Source organism: Cervus canadensis, chromosome 7, assembly GCF_019320065.1.
Source record: "Cervus canadensis isolate Bull #8, Minnesota chromosome 7, ASM1932006v1, whole genome shotgun sequence".
Taxonomy (NCBI): domain Eukaryota; kingdom Metazoa; phylum Chordata; class Mammalia; order Artiodactyla; family Cervidae; genus Cervus; species Cervus canadensis.
This window is the reverse complement of record NC_057392.1, coordinates 7172453-7194563: the sequence shown is the minus strand read 5'-3', so window position 1 is coordinate 7194563 and position 22111 is coordinate 7172453. Positions and strand designations below refer to the sequence as shown.

Genomic DNA, 22111 nt, shown 5'->3' with positions numbered 1-22111 from the left:
TGGATTTATCTCTGGGCTTTCTATTCTGTTCCATTGATCTATATTTCTGTCTTTGTGCCAGTACCATACTGTCTTGATGACTGTAAAATCTTCCAGCAAACAAAAGCCCAGGACCAGATGGCTTCACAGCTGAATTCTACCAAAAATTTAGAGAAGAGCTAACACCTATCTTACTCAAACTCTTCCAGAAAATTGCAGAGGAAGGTAAGCTTCCAAACTCATTCTATGAGGCCACCATCACCCTAATTCCAAAACCAGACAAAGATGCCACAAAGAAAGAAAACTACAGGCCAATATCACTGATGAACATAGATGCAAAAATCCTTAACAAAATTCTAGCAAACAGAATCCAACAACATATTAAAAAGATCATACACCATGACCAAGTGGGCTTTATCCAAGGAATGCAAGGATTCTTTAATATCCACAAATCAATCAATGTAATACACCACATTAACAAATTGAAAGATTAAAAACCATATGATTATCTCAATAGATGCAGAGAAAGCTTTTGACAAAATTCAACACCCATTTATGATTAAAATTCTCCAGAAAGCAGGAATAGAAGGAACATACCTCAACATAATAAAAACTATATATGACAAACCCACAGCAAACATCACCCTCAATGGTGAAAAACTGAAAGCATTTCCCCTGAAATCAGGAACAAGACAAGGGTGCCCACTCTCACCACTACTATTCAACATAGTTTTGGCCACAGCAATCAGAGCAGAAAAAGAAGTAAAAGGAATCCAGATAGGAAAAGAAGAAGTAAAATTCTCACTGTTTGCAGATGACATGATCCTCTACATAGAAAAACCTAAAGACTCTACCAGAAAATTACTAGAGCTAATCAATGAATATAGTAAAGTTGCAGGATATAAAATTAACACACAGAAAAATCCCTTGCATTCCTATACACTAACAATGAGAAAACAGAAAGAGAAATTAAGGAAACAATACCATTCACCATTGCAACAAAAAGATTAAAATACTTAGGAGTATATCTACCTAAAGAAACAAAAGACCTATACATAGAAAACTATAAAACACTGATGAAAGAAATCAAAGAGGACACAAACAGATGGAGAAACATACCGTGTTCATGGATTGGAAGAATCAATATTGTCAAAATGCTATACTACCCAAAGCAATCTATAGATTCAATGCAATCCCTAAAAGCTACCAATGTATTTTTCACAGAACTAGAAAAATAATTTCACAATTTTTATGGAATACAAAACCTCGAATAGCCAAAGCAATCTTGAGAAAGAAGAATGGAACTGGAGGAATCAACCTGCCTGACTTCAGGCTCTACTACAAAGCCACAGTCATCAAGACAGTATGGTACTGGCACAAAGACAGAAATATAGATCAATGGAACAGAATAGAAAGCCCAGAGATAAATCCATGAACCTATGGACACCTTATCTTCGACAAAGGAGGCAAGGATATACAATGGAAAAAAGACAACCTCTTTAACAAGTGGTGCTGGGAAAACTGGTCAACCACTTGTAAAAGAATGAAGCTAGAACACTTTTTAACACCATACACAAAAATAAACTCAAAACGGATTAAAGATCCAAATGTAAGTCCAGAAACTATAAAACTCCTAGAGGAGAACATAGGCAAAACACTCTCCGACATGAATCACAGCAGGATCCTCTATGACCCACCTCCCAGAATATTAGAAACAAAAGCAAAAATAAACAAATGGGAGCTTTTCAACTTAAAAGCTTTTTCACAACAAAGGAAACTATAAGCAAGGTGAAAAGACAGCCCTCAGATTGGGAGAAAATAATAGCAAAGAAAGCAACAGACAAAGGATTAATCTCAAAAATATACCAGCAACTCCTGCAGCTCAATTCCAGAAAAATAAATGACCCAATCAAAAAATGGGCCAAAGAACTAAACAGACATTTCTCCAAAGAAGACATACAGATGGCTAAGAAACACATGAAAAGATGCTCAACATCACTCATTATTAGAGAAATGCAAATCAAAACCACAATGAGGTACCATTACACGCCAGTCAGGATGGCTGCTATCCAAAAGTCTACAAGCAATAAATGCTGGAGAGGGTGTGGAGAAAAGGGAACCCTCTTACACTGTTGGTGGGAATGCAAACTAGTACAGCCGCTATGGAGAACAGTGTGGAGATTTCTTAAAAAACTGGAACTAGAACTGCCATATGACCCAGCAATCCCATTTCTGGGCATACACACTGAGGAAACCAGATCTGAAAGAGATATATGCACCCCAATGTTCATCGCAGCACTGTTTATAATAGCCAGGACATGGAAGCAACCTAGATGCCCATCAGCAGACGAATGCATAAGGAAGCTGTGGTACATATACACCATGGAATATTACTCGGCCATTAAAAAGAATTCATTTGAATCAGTCCTAATGAGATGGATGAAACTGGAGCCCATTATACAGAGTGAAGTAAGCCAGAAAGAAAAAGAACATTACAGCATACTAACACATGTATATGGAATTTAGAAAGATGGTAACGATAACCCTATATGCAAAACAGAAAAAGAGACACAGATGTACAGAACAGATTTTTGGACTCTGTGGGAGAAGGTGAGGGTGGGATGTTTTGAGAGAACAGCATCGAAACATGTATATTATCTATGGTGAAACAGATCACCAGCCCAGGTTGGGTGCATGAGACAAGTGCTTGGGCCTGGTGCACTGGGAAGACCCAGAGGCATCAGGTAGAGAGGGAGGTGCGAGGGGGGATGAGGATGGGGAATACATGTAACTCCATGGCTGATTCATGTCAATGTATGACAAAACCCACTACAATAATGTAAAGTAATTAGCCTCCAACTAATAATAATAAATGAAAAAAAAGAAATAGGTTTCCTCTTCCGAGTAAAACACTTGAGTAACACTGCTATCCAGTGCTAGGCTAAGGGATATAATGGCACATTTTGTATTCAAAAAGGCTAAGGCTCTCAAACTAGCTCAGCAGCTCCCAGAAGTTGATCCCTGCTTAGTCCTGGCTGTAATCCAGGTCACAAGCACAAGTCACAAGGTAGGTAACCTCCTTTGGGGCAGGAAATTCCACTTTAGCAAACAACGATTTACAAGGGATAGTGGCAGATTGTTTAACCTGATTTTTCAACATGGAAAGTGTCACCCCAAGCAGGCCTCAAAAACTCTTACCTGTGCCCAGGGGCTGTGGCTCACATGGGTTGTCACCTGAAACCCTGACATTTCACCCCACCTGCCATGCTCCACACCCCCGACAGAGCAGAGGGTTAGCACCTACCTGCGGAGGGGGGGGAGCTGGCACTGCCTTGGTCTGGGTCTTCCATCCGGGGCAGAGATCTGAGCAGTTCACTGTGATGATGCCTGTGGGGTAAGCATATGGGCTCAGGGTGCATCCATGTGGCCTACAGTCCCCCTACACCACCCAGGGGGGCCTCTGATTTCAAGTCTCATTCTGCCTTTGTCCATTTAAGGTAGCTCATTCCACAAATATGTACTAAGGGCCTACTGTGTGCCAGGCCTTGTACCGGGTGATGTATCTGGGTGCTCACAGACCACCCTATCCAAGACTGCCTTCTATGAGCCCCAGCTGAAAGGAGAAAACAAGCAGATTTCTACTTTTTTAAGTATTTTCTTTCAGTAGCTCACTTTTTATAAAAGCTGAATAGGGATTAAGGACCTGGGCTATTAGAATCAGACCTGAGTTCCGAGTACAAATTTTCAGTTGTAAAAAGCTGGGATATTATACCTACTTTTTAGACTTCTGTGAAGGTAAGTAAGTTACCACACGGTAAGCATGGGCACAGGGTTTCCCTGATGGCTCAGCAGGTGGAGAGTCCACTCGCAATGCAGGAGACCCAAATTTGATTCCTGGGTTGGGAAGATCCCCTGGAAAATTCCCTGGACAGAGGAGCCTGGCGGGCTACAGTCCACGGGGTCACAAGAGTCGAACACAAGTGAGTGACTAACACTTTCAAGCGGTGGCACAGTGCATGGCCCATTGCTGCCTCTCAAAACAGAGGCTCGCTCAGATCATAAGCTAGCACTTTAGAACCTGACTGGGTGATGGCTCAGAGCCTGGTCTGGAGCTTGACTGCCTGGGTTGAATCCAGTCTCTCCCACCAGTCAGCAGTAGGACCCTGGGTGGGTGTTTCATGTCTCAGCACCTGCAAAATGAGGGATGATGACAGTGCCTGCCTCCCAAGCGTGGTTATGAAGATGAAAGGAGTAGAAGTGCAAAGTCCACTGAGGGGTGTAGAGTGCAGAGCAAATCTCATTATATGTTAGCAGTTTGGATGTGATTAGACTTACACCCATTTGGTGGGCCAGGTTCTTTTAGCAATCTCTCTTCTGAAAAATCAAGATACCTGTGCCTTCTTTTTAATCAAACACGGGTAAGCACTAAGTCTTGTGTCAATCTGATCTTCCGTCTTCCGCCTACTATATTTTGCATTGACTGGAGCTGTGTTTGGGGAAAAGTGCCTGGTGGGAGAAGCAGGTATTTTCAGTAAGAGTGGCTGGGTTCAAGTGTAGGCTCTCCTGCTTGTACGCTGCTGGGTGAGTCATGAACACTCTCAGAGCCTCGCTGACCTCTGTTATTAGGTCAGGAAAGTTAATGGCAGCCTTGTCTACACTGAGTATCACAAGACCATGAAAGAGCAAGGGCTTATCCCTGGCTGGGGAAGAGGCTGATGCTGATTGTTAGAAGGTGCAGTGTAGAAGGTGCAGTATAGAAGTTAAGTTCTAGAATGAGACTGCCTGGGCTGGTATACTGGTTCCAAATAGTAGCGCTGGAATCTTCTTGGGTGTCTTAAGCAATCTGCCTCCACTTTCCTCATCTGTAGAATGGGGGACAATGACAGTATCCACCTCAGAGAGCTATAATGAGGCTGAATTAAAGAGCTTAGCACAGCCCATCCACAGAAAAGTGCCCAATCAACACAAGCTGTTATTAACAGCCTTACTCTCAGTCTTTCTCCCCCTCCCCGGATTGTGAACAGGAACACACTTAATTTATCCTTATATTCTTGGTACCTAGGAAACTGCTTACCTAAAGTCAGCTGAATTCAGAAAAGATGGAAGGGGGATAAATAAATACATTTAATTCAGGTCCAAAGTCCTTCCTGATGGTCTCAGAGACTCACCTGAGTCTTCTTAGGGCCTTGCTGGACTCATCTGTGCTTCCATTGTTGTCTTTTTAAAATACAAATTTGCAGTTTTTATTTTTAAATTTTATCTTTAAAATATTTTCTTGGCCATGCCACATGGCATGTAGGATCTTAGTTCCCCAACCAGGGAGTGAACCAGTGCCATCTGCATTGGAAGCATGGAGTGTTGACCACGGGACCATCAGGAAAGTCCCTCCATTATTGTCTTACTGCTTCAGTTTTAGAAAGCGCCACCTCTTGAGGATTTACTCTCAGATTAGTCTGGAGTTTCACATCACATGGAAACAGGTTTGGGTGCCATCTTTACTTTCCCACTGTAGGACTTTGAATATGTTGTTGACTCTTTCAGAACCTGTTTCCTCATCTGTGAAATGGGGCCAAACTCATCTACTTCTGAGAGTTGCTGAGCTGCCTAGTTATTATGTTTGGCACACATAGTAGGTGATCAGTAAAAGCTGGTATTATCATTTTATTTTTACTGGCCTTGAAGCCCCTGGTTCAAGTTGACCCTACTTTGAACAGTAGCTGGAACTCTGAACTCTGGTGTACAAAAGGTTACTTTCGGTGCCAAATGCATCTTTCTCACAGACCTCCACTCTGCCTTTGTGGGGTGGGGGGTCATTGCTTCCTCTTGTTGCTTGCCTGAGTGGTACCCTGGTGTGCCCAGCCTTGGGCCTGATGACTGACCCTGAAGGCATATTCTTTGTGTCCTCAGCAGCCCCTGGTCTCCAGGTAAGCCTGATCAGAGGGTCACTATGGCAGAAACAGAGTCAGCCACGTGATGTTCCCCGCTGTAGATCACTGGTTTTTAAGATGGCCATACGTATGGCTTCAGAGTCCAACAGACTGGGGTTCCAACACTTGCTTATCTGTTGTGCAACTTAGTTAACTTAGCCTCTCTGAGCCTCAGTTTCCTCATCTGTAGGATGAGGACAACACAGGCTCATATTTGCCAAGGGGCACATGAGCTGCTGCTGCTGGACCACATCACACGGCATCATGACCAAGGCCTGCCCAGCATGGGGAAAGGGCAAGTGAAATAAGCTATCAAGTGCTCTAAAAGCATGAAAGCTGACCCAGCTTTTAAAAATGTAGAATAAAGATAAGCAACTTGAGAAGGAGAAAAAGAACACTCAACAAACCCTACAGTGAACTGACTTCATGGTGATGTATGTCACTGTCGCCATGATGTAGATTCCCTGTTGACTCCACCAAGTAAGTGTTAGTGGCTCAGTTGTGTCTGACGCTTTGCAACCCCATGGACTGTAGCCCACCAGGTTCCTCTGTCCATGGGACTTATCAGGCAAGAATACTGGAGTGGCTAGCCATTTCCTTCTCTGGGGGAGGATCTTCCCAACCCATGAATTGAACCCGGGTCTGATGCATTGCAGACAGTCTTTACCATCTGAACTACCAAGAGGATACTAAATGGAGCAAAAGGGTGTGAGCATTCTAGGGCATTCTACCATGCTTCTAGAATCACCTTACTTTACAATTTCAACCAGATTTTCATACTTAAAAAATGTTTTTGATAATCTTAGGAAAACATTAGTAATTAAACAAAATTTCTAATGAAGGCCACTCCAAATACTGAAAAGACTCTTATCTGGCTGATAAAACAGTGCTGCCTTTATCAGTGGATTCTCAACCTTGGCTGCACAAAATAAATCATTTGTGAACCTTTAAAATATCCATGCCTAGACCCTGCCTATTACCCTAGAAAAATCATAAGCCTGGGTAGTAGAGGTTGAGCATTTAAAAAAAGCGTCCCAGGTGAGTCCTACAGCCAGGATTGGGACCACTGGTTTGATTGATCCTGGTATTAATCATAAAACATGATTCACACACTTTGTGACTGAGACTGTGGGCCTCAAGCCTGGCCACACATTAGAATCACTAGGGAGTTCTTAACAATCCTGATACCCTATCCCAGACCAATGACATCCCAGTCTCTGGGGTAAGACTCAGGCTTCTGTGTTTTTGAAAGCTCTCTTGGTGATTCGGTGTGCAGCCAGGGCTGAGAAGCATCTGTCTAAAGGATACAGTAAAAGGAGAAAAAGAATGCATCCTGTAAATCTTAGGCCTGCATTTTGTAGCAGGATATTAATATGTGGTACTGTGGTCAAATCCTATTTATCCATGAATGGCTTATCTGTTATGAGAATAAACTATGGGCCAGTTAGGGATGCAGGGAAGGTATTCCTTATCAACAGAAGTGGAATTGCAGGCAGATTCTTTACCAACTAAGCTATCAGGGAAGCCCCTAACATTATTAAGCACCTATTATAAACCAGGTGGGCACTTCCCTGGTAGCTAAGCTGGTAGAGTCCGCCTGCAATGCAGGAGACCTGGGTTCGATCTCTGGGTTAGGACAATCCCCTGCAGAAGGGCATGGCAACCCACTCCAGTATTCTTGCTTAGCAAATCTCCATGGACAGATGAGCCTGGTGGGCTATGGTCCATAGGGTCACAAAGTGTCGGACAGGACTGAGTGACTAAGCACAGCACATAAGCCAGGTGTTTTCCTGCATCACCTCATTTAATGTACACAGTATCCCAGTGAAGTAGATGATGTCATCCCTATCTTACTAGTTGAAGAGAGAGCCTGTCTCGCTTACCTCAAGTCACTTCACTAGTAATTTGGCTCCAAGATCTGGGCCCAAGGCCACAGTGCCTCCCACAGGGTGGAGGAGGACAGTGTCTCTTTGTTTCTGACTACACACTAAAGTTAAATGATTTGTTGGATCATCTGATTTGTTTCTACTCCCCTCTGTTAGCCTAGATAAAGGAGAGCTGACTACATTGTTTATTCTAAAAGGATGATCTAGGTGTAAATTTATTCTTTATGTTAAAAAAAGAGCATAGATCTAACAATTATTTCATATTTGCTCTCCTTCAATTTGGCAACAGATATTGAAGAAGCACTGTAACTGAATACTTCTAGCTGGCTCTTTCTCCAGCAAAGGGGTAATAAGAACAGGATATGGAAACTAAATGTTTACCTTTTTTTCTGCTAAAGGTAAAGTGACTTTCAAGAGAAGTAAAAAGTAAAAACCAAATTATGGGCAGGCCTGCCAATTATTCAACCTGGCCCCTTGTGTCTATTCTCTGACAAGTCTAGTGCTTCCTTATGAATAAAAGACACAGCCCACAGTCTGCAGTCCCTTCCAGCCAAGCTGGCTGTCGTCAGTGACAGGCAGACCCGCCTCACAGTCCCCTCTGACAGGCAGGACAGGTGGGGTTTCCTGCCTCCCTAGCAAACTCCCAGGAAGGTTTCCCAGACACAAGTCAGATACTGACTGTCCTCATATACAGGGCCTGCTGGGGCTTTCAAACAGCTCCATTACTTATGCTGAACACTAACAGCAATTCTAAAAGAAAAAAAATTCCTGTGTAACTATCTCTAGATTCATAGCTCTTTTTAAAGCCCAGATTTAGAGAACCCAGAATTCGTACAATTAGAAAAGATGGCCCATTATGTAGATACAGTTTTCAACCTAGTGGATGATGACAATAATACAAGGTCTCATTTACTGTGTATGCTTATGTGGTTCTGGGTCAGAAAAATGATTTACATTTTTGTGATCCTTGTTAGGTTATACTGTCCCCATTCTGCATGTGAGAAATGTGTCCTGGAGAAGTTATCATGTGTCTAATGTCACACAGCTACTGAGTGGGAGCCCTGGACCCTGGATGCTTCAGCCTTCTGAATCGAGACTGGGGTTTTCCACAAACAGTACCCTGAAGGGTAGTGGTTTGTGATTTGTTTACTCAGGGCCTCTCTGAGAAGGTGAACCTGTTGGTCTCTGTTGCTCTAAGGATAAACACTTGCATGACCTGGGTTCGAAGATCTGGCTGAAGCCCCACTCAACCCTCCATCTGTGCCTCCCACCCTGCAGGCTCTGCGGACACAATCGTGGCCCTTGCCCATCCTACGAGCGCATGCCCACTGTTACCTCAGCACCTTGATTGTCTCCATCCACTGCGCCTGCTCGCTCTCCCAGGAGTCCACCCGGATCCAGTCAGACGTCTGCAGGGCCAGCCGGGCCATGGCCACACGGTGCCGGGCAGCCACAAGGTCTTTCTTTCCATAGTTGTCATTGACAGGAGAGATGATACCCCCGATCACCTGGTACCTGCCTAGGCAGGGGAGAGCAGAGGTGTTGCTGGTACAGGGGCTTGCCACCTGACCGCTGGAATTCAGGCAGGCACTAAAAATCTCGGGGCCTCATCCTGAGTGGGAACAAACACTGGAATTCTCTGCTGGGCAGGTTAGCTCCCTTGGGTCAGGTCAAGGTGCTACCTTAGGCATCATGTGCCTCTTCTCCAGAGTCTTCTATGCCCTGGAGTAGCTGAGAGGGGGCTGGGAGGGTCTGGCTGAGGAAAGGCTCCCAGGTGGCACTGTGGACACTTAGGGTCAGAACACGTTGGGGGAATACAATGACTCCCCCTGTGTGGGCCTCTTCTAATCACGTATGGGACAACAGCTACACAGGGCTGCTTAGCTCAAATAGGAGATTCTGTGGATCAAAGACAAAGGAATGACATGTCCCCTGGACCAGGTGGGTGGGTGGGGGGATGCAAACTGACTGCACAGGGCCACCACTGGCTTTGGAGGACTGTGCTGCTAAGGGAGGGAAGACCTACCTTGGCAATGACGTGGGCCATCTATGAACAATGCTGTGTGGCTCGGCGACAGAACAGGGCAGCCCAGGTTTAGAGCTGCAGTGAACTGTAGAAGCTATAGGGAACCATCGTGGAAAGAGCATGAATGGGGCTCAGAGAGACTCTGAATGGGACTCAGCTGGGAGATCTAGTTCCATCACTCGCTAGGAAGCCTTAGGCAAGTTACCAAGATATTTGAAAGAATAAAATGCTGAGTCAATTGAGATTCAGTTTTCCTTTCTGTAAAATGGGATAATACCTGCTTGGCAGCATCTTGTGGGAAGGATGAAATATAATATCTATGAGGGGAGTTAATATTTTAACTTAGTACATGATATGTTAAAAATTGTATTATAAGATTTAAACGTGCACATAAAAGAGCATGAAAAAATACAGTTTTACAAAGAGTTATAACAGCCATTAAAAAGAATTCATTTGAATCAGTTCTAATGAGATGGATGAAACTGGAGCCCATTATACAGAGTGAAGTAAGCCAGAAAGATAAAGACCAATACAGTATACTAATGCATATATATGGAATTTAGAAAGATGGTAACAATAACCCTATATGCGAAACAGAAAAAGAGACACAGATGTACAGAACAGACTTTTGGACTCTGTGGGAGAAGGCGAGGGTGGGTTGTTTTGAGAGAACAGCATCGAAACATGTATATTATCTAGGGTGAAACAGATCACCAGCCCAGGCTGGATGCATGAGACAAGTGCTCAGGCCTGGTGCACTGGGAAGACCCAGAGGAATCAGGGGGAGAGGGAGATGGGAGGGGGGATCGGGATGGGGAATATATGCAAATCCATGGCTGATTCATGTCAATGTATGACAAAACCCACTACAATATTGTAAAGTAATTGGCCTCCAACTAATAAAAATAAATGAAAAAAAAAGTACATCCCGTTCTAATCCTCACCCAGGTTAAGATATGGAAGTCCCTTATCACCACCCCTACACTCTGATGAAAGCTAATCACTATTCTCACTTTTCTCCCTGTGCACACAAGCACCCGATACCAAGAGCTGACTCACTGGAAAAGCCCCTGATGCTGGGAAAGACTGAGGGCAGGAGGAGAAGGGATGACAGAGAATGAGATGGTAGGATGGTGTCATCGACTCAATGGACATGAGTTTAAGCAAACTCTGGGAGATGGTGAAGGACAGGGAAAACCAGCATGCTGCAGTCCACGGGGTCACAGAGTTGGACACAACTGAGCGACTCAACAAGAACAACAACAATTCTCACTTTTTCATAGTTCTCTTGCTTTCCTTTATAACTTTATCATGTATTTTTGCAACCTGAAAAAACAAAGATTTTTGCCTGCTTTTGAAACTTTAAAAAAAATGGAATCATACTGAATTGTTCTTTCAATAAGCCTTTTTCATTTTGTTAATAAAATTCCTGTAGTCCAACCAGTTTTATTGCTACATAATACTCTATTGCATGATTATATACCAAATAATTGATCTATCTTATTGTTGATAGAGTTCATTTGATTCTGGCTTTAGACAATTACCAACAATGCTGCTATGAAAATGCTTGCACAAGTCTCCCTGTGTGCACAAGCATATATTTCTTAGGATATGTACCCTTCCTAAGAGTGAAACTGCTAAACCATTGGGTAGATGTATTTGCAGCTTTACTAGATAATGCCAAACAATCTTCTAAAGCAGTTATAGATATTTACTCTCCAATCAGCAGTGTATGAGCATTTCATTTGCTCCACACCATCGAGCAAATAACCATACAGGGTTATTGTCAGGATTTTCCCATCTGATGGATGTATAGTTATGGCTCATTGTGATTTTAATGTTCCTTTTTCTGCTTACCAATGAGCCTGAGTATTTATTCTTATATACTATTAAGCATTCAAGCTTAATTTTTTGTGAAGTGCCTGTTTAAATCTTTTGCCTTTATTTCAGGTTTCTGCCTTTTTATCATTGATTTGTAAAGTTCTTCAACTATTTCAAATATTGGCCTTTTGTTGGCTGGTTATACATGTCCTAAATAACTTCTCTCACTTGTCTTATCATTCTCTTTGTGGAATCCTTTGAAAACCAATGTCCTGAATTTTTACATAGTTGGGTTGTTAGGTTTTTTCCTTTATGGCTAGTGCATTTTGTGTTATAAAGGTATTTTCCTGTATTATCTCATAAAGTGTTATAGTTTTGTTTTTCACATTGGTGTCTTTGCACATGATGGGTGTCCTATTAGAAGTATTTTCCATTTGGATAGTCAATTACTCCAGCATCACTTACCAAAAAGACCCTCCACCCCCCTGCTCTGCAGTGACACCACGTGGGATTCCTGGTGTCCATCTGTGTACCAGCTGCTTTCTCCGCTCTGTTATGTTCTGTGGTTCTGTTTACTATTTACTGTCCCTAGACAACGTCACACTGCCTTGTTTAATAGAGCTTCAGTACACTTCTTAATGTGATTAAGTAAATCTTCCTAACTTGTTCTTCTTCTAGAGTATTTCAGCAATTCTTGACTCTGCACTTTCCACATAAATTTTAGACAGCATTTGTTAAGTTCCACAAAGATGAAACAGCCCCCAAAACCTGCTGAAATTTGATGGGAATTGGATCAAATCTATAATTCAACTTAGGGAGAAATGACCTTTTTATAATATTGAGCCTTCTATTACATGAGCATGGCATATCTTTCCATTTGTTTAGGTCTTCCTAAATATTTCTAAACAAAGTCTTACAATTTTTCTTGTACAGCACTTAACATATCTTTTGTAAGATTTATTTCTAGATTCTTGATATTTTTTGATGCTACTATAAATGATACTTCTAAAATACTTTTTTTTTCTCCTTGTTGATATGCAGAAATATAACTGATTTAGATATCTTGAATGTGTATCTGGTAAGCATGCAAAACTCTCTCATTAATTCTAATAGTTTACCTTCAGAGTCTTAATCTTCTATGTCCAAAATACCAAGAATTTTACTGTTTCATTTTCAATTCTTTAACACTTTATTTTTCTTGTTGCATTAAGACCTCTAGTATTATGCTGAATAGAAATGGTATTAGCAGGTATCCTGTATTATGCCCACTACCAGAGGAAAAAGTTCCAAGCTTTGTTATTACATATGATGTTTGCTATAAGTTTTCTGTGGATATCCTTTCTCACATGTGGCAGAGAACATACCATATGTTCATTAGGACCCACTTTTATTTTTCCTCTTTCAGGGCTATAGGAAGCTAATATTTCTGTTTCTCTTGAAATTAGGTTGGATTTTTGTGATTTGACTGAGTTATAGTCCCTGGTGGCTCAGCTGGTAAAGAATCTGTCTGCAATGCAGGAGATGCAGGAGAATGGGTTTGATCTCTAGGTAGGGAAGATCCCCTAGAGGAGGGCATGGCAGCCCACTTAAGTATTCTTGCCTGGAGAATCCCATGGACAGAGGAGCCTGGTGGGCTATACTCCAAAGGGTCGCAGAATTGGAGATAACTGAAGTGACTGACTCATGGGATGTGGGTAGAACTGATGTATGCACCATGTAGACTTGGCCATAAAAACCCTTGCATGACCCTCCAGCTCTTCATAGTGAATCTGAGAGCTACTATTAAGATAGCAAAGTCTATGGGACCTACCAGGATCCCTGAGACACAGGGATTCCTCCCTGAGCTTGGGAGGAAACTATCCTGCAGATCTTCTGAAACTACATGGGATTTATCTGATGAGAGAGATAAACCTTATTTAGTGTATTAAGCTCCTCAACTTGTGAGGTTTGTTTCTTCAGCCTAGCCTGGTCTGTCATGACAAATATGCTATTTTAAAAGAGATGTTTAATGTCCAAAATATATAAAGAACACATACAACAACAAGAACAACAATAACAACAAAATCCCAACTTAAAAATGAGCAGAGGAGGTGAGTGGACATTTTTCTGAAGAAGACATACAGAAGACCATTAGGCACATGAAAAGAAGCTCAACATAACTAAACATCAGGGAAATGCAAATCAAAACCACAATGAGATATCACCTCATGCCTGTCAGAATGGCTATTGTCAAAAAGACAAGAAATCAGTGTGAGTGAGGATCTGGAGAAAAGGGAACCCTCTTGCACTTTTGGTGGAGAAGACAGACAGTATGGAGATCTCTCAAAAAAATTAAGAATAGAACTACCATATGATCCAGCTATTCTACTTCTGGATATTTATCCAAAGAATACAAAAAATACTAATTCAAAAAGATATACACACTTCTATGTTCACTGAAGCATTGTTTACAACAGCCAAGATATGCAAGCAACCTAGGTTCCTAATCAGATGAATGGATAAAGAAGTTGTGGTCAGCGAAGCCCATATATATATATATATGTACAAATACATACAAACATACAATGGAATACTACTCAGTCATGAAAAGATGAAATTTTGCCATTTGTTACAGCATGGATGAACCTTGAGGGTAATATGCTAAATGAAGTAAGTCAGAAGAAAGATGAATACTGTATGATTTCACTCATATATGGAATATAAAAAATAAACTAAAAAAACAAAACAAATGAACAAAACCAACAAAAAGAAACACAAACAGAGAACAGAGTAGTGATCACCAGAGTGGGAGGGGTGGAGGGAGGGTGAAATGGGTAAAGGAGATCAATGGTATGGTGAAGCTGGGAACTAAATCTTTGATGGTGATGGTATGCAAGCATATATGCTAAGTTGCCTCAGTCGTGTCCAACTCTTTGTGACTCTATGGACAGTGGTCCATCAGGCTCCTCTGTCCATGGGATTCTCTAGGCAACAATACTGGAGTGGGTTGCCATACCCTCCTCTGGGGATCTTCCCAATTCAGGGATCAAATCTGCATCTCTTATGTCTCCTGCATTGGCAGGCAGGTTCTTTACCACTAGTGTGACCTGGGAAGTCTGGTGAGGGTATACAGAAGTAAAAATATAATGTTGTACACATGAAACTTGCATAATGTTATAAATCAATGTTACCATAATAAAATAAAAAAGATATTCTTAGCTATTCATAGTTTAACAGCTTTTGTCATAAATGAATTCTTTGCAACTCCTAAAATGACTATGTGGTTTTTCTCCTTTAGTCAGTTAATATAGTGCATTGCATTGATTAACTTTCTAATCTTTAACATTGCATTCCTGAGATAAAAAGTTAGGTCAAAATGTATTATCTTTGTAATGTACTGATGGATTTACTCTGGTAATATTTTTTTAGGAAGCAAGAGAAGTCTACAATTTTCTTTTCTCTTAATTTCCTAATCAAGTTTTGATATCAAGGTCATGCTAGCCTTATAAAAGCTGTTACAAGTTCCCTTTTTCTATGCTCTAAAAAAGACTATATGGGTTTGGAATAACATATTTTCCCCTTAAGTGTTTGGTGGAAGCCACTGGTGAAGTCTTATGAGGCTGGAGCTTAATTTGTGTGAATTTTTTTGACTACTGATTTAATTTCTTTAATGGTTGTAAAATAATTCAGATTTTAATTTCATTATAATTTTTGGCAACTTTCATCTTTCTAGGATTCTGTCCATTTTATTTAAATTTTGAAACGTACTGGCATAAGGTTGTTCCCAATATTCTCTTATCTGTTTAGTCGATACCATCTGCAGGGATGTTCTTTTCATTCCTAATGTTGGTTGTGTTTCCATTCTTTTTCTTTGCTCAATCTTGCCAGAGGCTTGTAATCTTATTAGTCTTTTCAAAGGGCCAACCTTTGGCAATATTGAACTTCTCTGCTGAATGTTTGTTTTCCATGTCATCAATTTCTGTTCTTATTTTTATTAATCCTATTCTCCTACTTTCTTGGTGCTAGTTTGCTGCTCTTTTTCTAATGGTGATAGATGTGCAACCAACTAATTTGCCATTTGTCTTATTTTCCTAATACAGTTAGGAACGCCTATATAGTTCTGGCTATAAAATTTCCCTATAAGCATGACTTTACTTGCATTTACTTTTTACTTGCATGTAAAGTTTTCATGATCATTTAGTTCAAAATACTTTCTATTTTTATACCTTTTCTGATCCATGAATTATTTACAAACAAACATATTGAGATTTTTGGTAATCCTTTTGTTTCTGATTTCTGGTTTAGTTGCAACTGTGAAGAACATACTCTACTGATTTCAAGCCTCTGAAATGTGTTGATACTTGCTTTATGTCCTAGGAAATGATCAGTTTTAGTCAATGTTCTAGGTGTACCTAAAAATGTGTATTCTATGATTGCTATATGATGTTCTGTCCAACTACTTAATACTGCCAATTGCTTTTTTAAAAATCTATGTTCTTATTTTTTTGTCTGTTGTATTAGTTACTAAGAGAGGCATGTTAAAATCTCCCACTATGATTGTGAATTTTTCCATTTTTCCTTTTTAGTTCTTTTAACTTGTGTTTCATATACTTTAAGGATATGTTATTTAGGTGTCTATATATTTGTGATTCTATCATATCTGTGAATCAAGTCTTTCTAAAGTTCATATGCCTGATAGTAATATAGACCCTAGCCTCAATAGTGTAACTTATTTTAAAATTATTATTTGGAAGATGGCAGAGGAGTAGGACGGGGAGACCACTTTCTCTCCTACAAATTCATCAAAAGAATAACTGAATGCAAAGCAAACTTCGCAAAACAACTTTTGATCGCTAGCTGAGGTCATCAGGCGCCCAGAAAAGCAGCCCATTGTCTTCGAAAGGAGGTAGGACAAAATATAAAAGATAAAAAGTGAGACAAAAGAGCTAAGGACGGAGATCCGTCCCGGGAAGGGAGTCTTAGGCGGCATTGCTTGGGGTAGGGTCGGGGCCTGAGTGCCCTGAGGACAATCGGAGGGAGCTTCTGTGAGTTGCCAACTTGAACTGTGGGAGACCAAAAGAGAGAGAGAAAATTAACCTGCCCGAACACACCGCCGGCCGTTCGCAGAACAAAGAAACCGAGAAAGTCCAGAGAAGAGGTCGCAGGCTGCGGACCGGCCCAGCCCTGCCGGAGGCAGGAGCCAGGGGGGAGGGGAAGGTCGCGGTGAGACACAAGGCGCAGCACCCGACCGGCGCGGGCGGGGACTGGGGCTGGGGACGCGGAGGGCAGAAGGCGCACGCACCCGACCGGCGCCAGCGGAAACTGAAACTGGGTCCGCGGAAGGGAGTGGGCGCGCCACACCTGGGGAGAGCGCGCCCACCAAGCCCCTGGCTGCCTGGACCGCTCTGACGGGGAAGGCACAGAGAGCGGGCGCAGCTTTTCTTCTGCGCTTTTGTGGAACACGCGAGGGCTGGAACCTCGCGCAGCGCGGGGCGCGCTCCATACAGAACAGCCGGGAGCCTGAGCAGCGCAGACGGAGAAAGCAGCGTCAGCCCCTCCCGGCAGCGCCAGCCCGTCCCCACAGCGTCAGCCCCTCCCCGCAGCGTCAGCCCCGCCCCGCAGCGCCAGCCCCGCCCCGCAGCGTCAGCCCCTCCCAGCAGCGCAACGGAACTAGCTACCTGAATAAGTCCGCCTCCGGCCGCCTGTGTCAGGGCGGAAATGAGCCTCTGAAGAGACCGGCAAACAGAAGCCAAATAAACAAAGGGAACCGCTTCAGAAGGGACTGGTGCAACAGATTAAAATCCCTCTAGAAAACACCGACTACACCGGAAGGGGCCTGTAGATATCGAAAAGCGTAAGCTGGAACGAGGAGCTATCTGAAACTGAGCCGAACCCACACTGACCGCAACAGCTCCAGAGAAACTCCTAGATATAATTTTACTTTTCTCTCCTTTTTTTTTAATTTTTTTATTTTTTCTCTTTTATTTTCCTTTAAAATCCCCTATTACTCCCCCATTACTCCTTAACTTTCATTTCCATAGATTTTTATGATTTTTTTAATTAGGGGAAAAATTTTTTTTTCTTTTTTTCTTCTTTCTTCTTCTTTTTTTTCCTTTCCTTTTTCTCTTCTATTTTTCTTTTTCTCTTATTTCTTTTAAAGTCCTCTAGTACTCCTCTACTACTCCTTAATTTTCATTTTCAATACACTATAACCTTACCAAAAAAAAAAAAGAAGAGAAGCCCTATTTTGAGACCGAAGATTATTCTCTCCCAATCTTGACTCTCTGTTTTCTACCTCAGAATACCTCTATTTCCTCCTTTCCCCTTCTATTCCCAATCCAATTCTGTGAATCTTTGTAGGTGACTGGGCTACAGAGAACACTCTGGGAACAGACAGCTGCGTAGATCTGTCTCTCTCCTCTTGAGTCCCCCTTTTTCTCCTCCTGCTCATCTCTATCTCCCTCCTCCCTCTCCTCTTCTTCATGTAACTCTGTGAACCTCTCTGGGTGTCCCTAACGGGGGAGAATCTTTTCGCCATTAACCTAGAAGTTTTCTATCAGTGCTGTATAGTTGGAGAAGTTCTGAGACTACAGGAAGAATAAAACTGAAATCCAGAGGCAGGAGACTTAAGCCCAAAACCTGAGAACACCAGAAAAGTCCTGACTACATGGAACTTTAAGTAATAAGTGACCGTCCAAAAGCCTCCATACCTACGCTGAAACCAACCACCATCCAAGAGCCAATAAGTTTTAGAGCAAGACATACCATGCAAATTCTCCAGCAACGCAGGAACATAGCCCTGAACGTCAACATACAGGCTGCCCAAGGTCACACCTAACACACAGACCCATCTCAAAACTCATTACTGGGCACTCCATTGCTATCCAAAGAGAAGAAATCAAATTGCACGCACTAATACACTGACGCAAGCTTCCCTAACCAGGAAACCTTGACAAGCCAATCGTCTAACCCCACCCACTGGGTAAATCCTCCACAATAAAAAGGAACCACAGAGCTCCAGAATACAGAAAGCCCACTCCAGATACAGCAATCTAAACTAGATGAAAAGGCAAAGAAATACCCAACAGGTAAAGGAACATGAAAAATGCCCACCAAGTCAAACAAAAGAGGAGGAGATAGGGAATCTACCTGAAAAAGAATTTAGAATAATGATAATAAAAATGATCCAAAATCTTGAAAACAAAATGGAGTTACAGATAAATAGCCTGGAGACAAAGATTGAAAAGATACAAGAAATGTTTAATAAAGACCTAGAAGAAATAAAAAAGAGTCAATTAAAAATGAATAATGCAAAAAAAAAAAAAAAGAATAATGCAATGAATGAGATCAAAAACACTTTGGAGGGAACCAAGAGTAGAATAACGGAGGCAGAAGATAGGATAAGTGAGGTAGAAGATAAAATAGTGGAAATAATAAAGCAGAGAGGAAAAAAGAAAAAAGGATCAAAAGAAATGAGGACAACCTAAGGGACCTCTGGGACAATGTGAAACGCCCCAACATTTGAATCATAGAAGTTCCAGAAGAAGACGACAAAAAGAAAGGCCATGAGAAAATACTCGAGGAGATAATAGCTGAAAACTTCCCTAAAATGGGGAAGGAAATAGCCACCCAAGTCCAAGAAACCCAGAGAGTCCCAAACAGGATAAACCCAAGGCAAAACAGCCCAAGACACATATTAATCAAATTAACAAAGATCAAACACAAAGAACAAATATTAAAAGCAACAAGGGAGAAACAACAAATAACACACAAAGGGATTCCCATAAGGATAACAGCTGATCTATCAATAGAAACCCTCCAGGCCAGAAGGGAATGGCAGGACGTACTGAAAGTAATGAAAGAGAATAACCTACAACCTAGATTACTGTATCCAGTAAGGATCTCATTCAGATATGAAGGAGAATTCAAAAGCTTTACAGATAAGCAAAAGCTGAGAGAATTCAGCACCACCAAACCAGCTCTTCAACAAATGCTAAAGGATCTTCTCTAGACAGGAAATGCAGAAAGGTTGTATAAACGTGAACCCAAAACAACAAAGTAAATGGCAACGGGACCACACCTATCAATAATTACCCTAAATGTAAATGGGTTGAATGCCCCAACCAAAAGACAAAGATTGGCTGAATGGATACAAAAACATGACCCCTATATATGCTGTCTACAAGAGACCCACCTCAAAACAAGAGACACATACAGACTAAAAGTGAAGGGGTGGAAAAAAATATTTCATGCAAACGGAGACCAAAAGAAAGCAGGAGTCGCAATACTCATATCAGATAAAATAGACTTTCAAATAAAGGATGTGAAAAGAGACAAAGAAGGACACTACATAATGATCAAAGGATCAATCCAAGAAGAAGATATAACAATTATAAATATATATGCACCCAACATAGGAGCACCGCAATATGTACGGCAAACACTAACGAGTGTGAAAGAGGAAATTAATAGTAACACAATAATAGTGGGAGACTTTAATACCCCACTCACAACTATGGATAGATCAACTAAACAAAAAATTAACAAGGAAACACAAACCTTAAATGACACAATGGACCAGCTAGACCTAATTGATATCTATAGGACATTTCACCCCAAAACAATCAACTTCACCTTTTTCTCAAGTGCACACGAAACCTTCTCCAGGATAGATCACATCCTGGGCCATAAATCTGGTCTTGGAAAATTCAAAAAAATTGAAATCATTCCAGTCATCTTTTCTGCCCACAGTGCAGTAAGATTAGATCTCAATTACAGGAAAAAAATTGTTAAAAATTCAAACACATGGAGGCTAAATAACACGCTTCTGAATAACCAACAGATCATAGAAGAAATCAAAAAAGAAATCAAAATATGCATAGAAATGAATGAAAATTAAAACACAACAACCCAAAACCTATGGGACACTGTAAAAGCAGTGCTAAGGGGAAGGTTCATAGCATTACAGGCTTACATCAAGAAACAAGAAAAAACCAAATAAATAACCTAACTCTACACCTAAAGCAATTAGAGAAGGAAGAAATGAAGAACCCCAGGGTTAGCAGAAGGAAAGAAATCTTAAAAATCAGGGCAGAAATAAATGCAAAAGAAACTAAAGAGACCATAGCAAAAATCAACAAAGCTAAAAGCTGGTTTTATGAAAAAATAAACAAAATTGACAAACCATTAGCAAGACTCATTAAGAAACAAAGAGAGAAGAACCAAATTAACAAAATTAGAAATGAAAATGGAGAGATCACAACAGACAACACTGAAATACAAAGGATCATAAGAGACTACTACCAGCAGCTCTATGCCAATAAAATGGACAACTTGGATGAAATGGACAAATTCTTAGAAAAGTATAACTTTCCAAAACTGAACCAGGAAGAAATAGAAGATCTTAACAGACCCATCACAAGCAAGGAAATCGAAACTGTCATCAAAAATCTTCCAGCAAACAAAAGCCCAGGACCAGATGGCTTCACAGCTGAATTCTACCAAAAATTTAGAGAAGAGCTAATACCTATCTTACTCAAACTCTTCCAGAAAATTGCAGAAGAAGGTAAACTTCCAAACTCATTCTATGAGGCCACCATCACCCTAATTCCAAAACCAGACAAAGATGCCACAAAGAAAGAAAACTACAGGCCAATATCACTGATGAACATAGATGCAAAAATCCTTAACAAAATTCTAGCAAACAGAATCCAACAACATATTAAAAAAGTCATACACCATGACCAAGTGGGCTTTATCCCGGGAATGCAAGGATTCTTTAATATCCACAAATCAATCAATGTAATACACCACATTAACAAATTGAAAGATAAAAACCATATGATTATCTCAATAGATGCAGAGAAAGCTTTTGACAAAATTCAACACTCATTTATGATTAAAACTCTCCAGAAAGCAGGAATAGAAGGAACATACCTCAACATAATAAAAGTTATATATGACAAACCCACAGCAAGCATCACCCTCAATGGTGAAAAATTGAAAGCATTTCCCCTAAAAATAGGAACAAGACAAAGGTGCCCACTCTCACCACTGCTATTCAACATAGTGTTGGAAGTTTTGGCCACAGCAATCAGAGCAGAAAAAGAAGTAAAAGGAATCCAGATAGGAAAAGAAGAAGTGAAACTCTCACTGTTTGCAGATGATATGATCCTCTACATAGAAAACCCTAAAGACTCTTCCAGAAAATTACTAGAGCTAATCAATGAATATAGTAAAGTTGCAGGATATAAAATTAACACACAGAAATCCCTTGCATTCCTATATACTAACAATGAAAAAACAGAAAGAGAAATTAAGGAAACAATACCATTCACCATTGCAACAAAAAGAATAAAATACTTAGGAGTATATCTACCTAAAGAAACAAAAGACCTATACATAGAAAACTATAAAACACTGATGAAAGAAATCAAAGAGGACACAAACAGATGGAGAAACATACCGTGTTCATGGATTGGAAGAATCAATAT

At 41.0% G+C, this 22111-nt stretch overlaps 1 protein-coding gene across 1 annotated transcript in view; it reads right to left on the bottom strand.

Annotated features, from left to right (window-relative positions):
• The window catches only part of NMNAT3 (nicotinamide nucleotide adenylyltransferase 3), a 134696-nt gene that overhangs the window by 12367 nt on the left and 100218 nt on the right, over nucleotides 1-22111 (bottom strand). Inside the window, exons 3-4 of the mRNA XM_043474262.1 lie at nucleotides 9128-9311; nucleotides 3284-3366 (exon numbers count right to left, since the gene is read on the bottom strand). Of these exons, the coding sequence (XP_043330197.1) occupies nucleotides 3284-3366; nucleotides 9128-9311 (267 nt within the window). The remainder of the gene's footprint in view (nucleotides 1-3283; nucleotides 3367-9127; nucleotides 9312-22111) is intronic.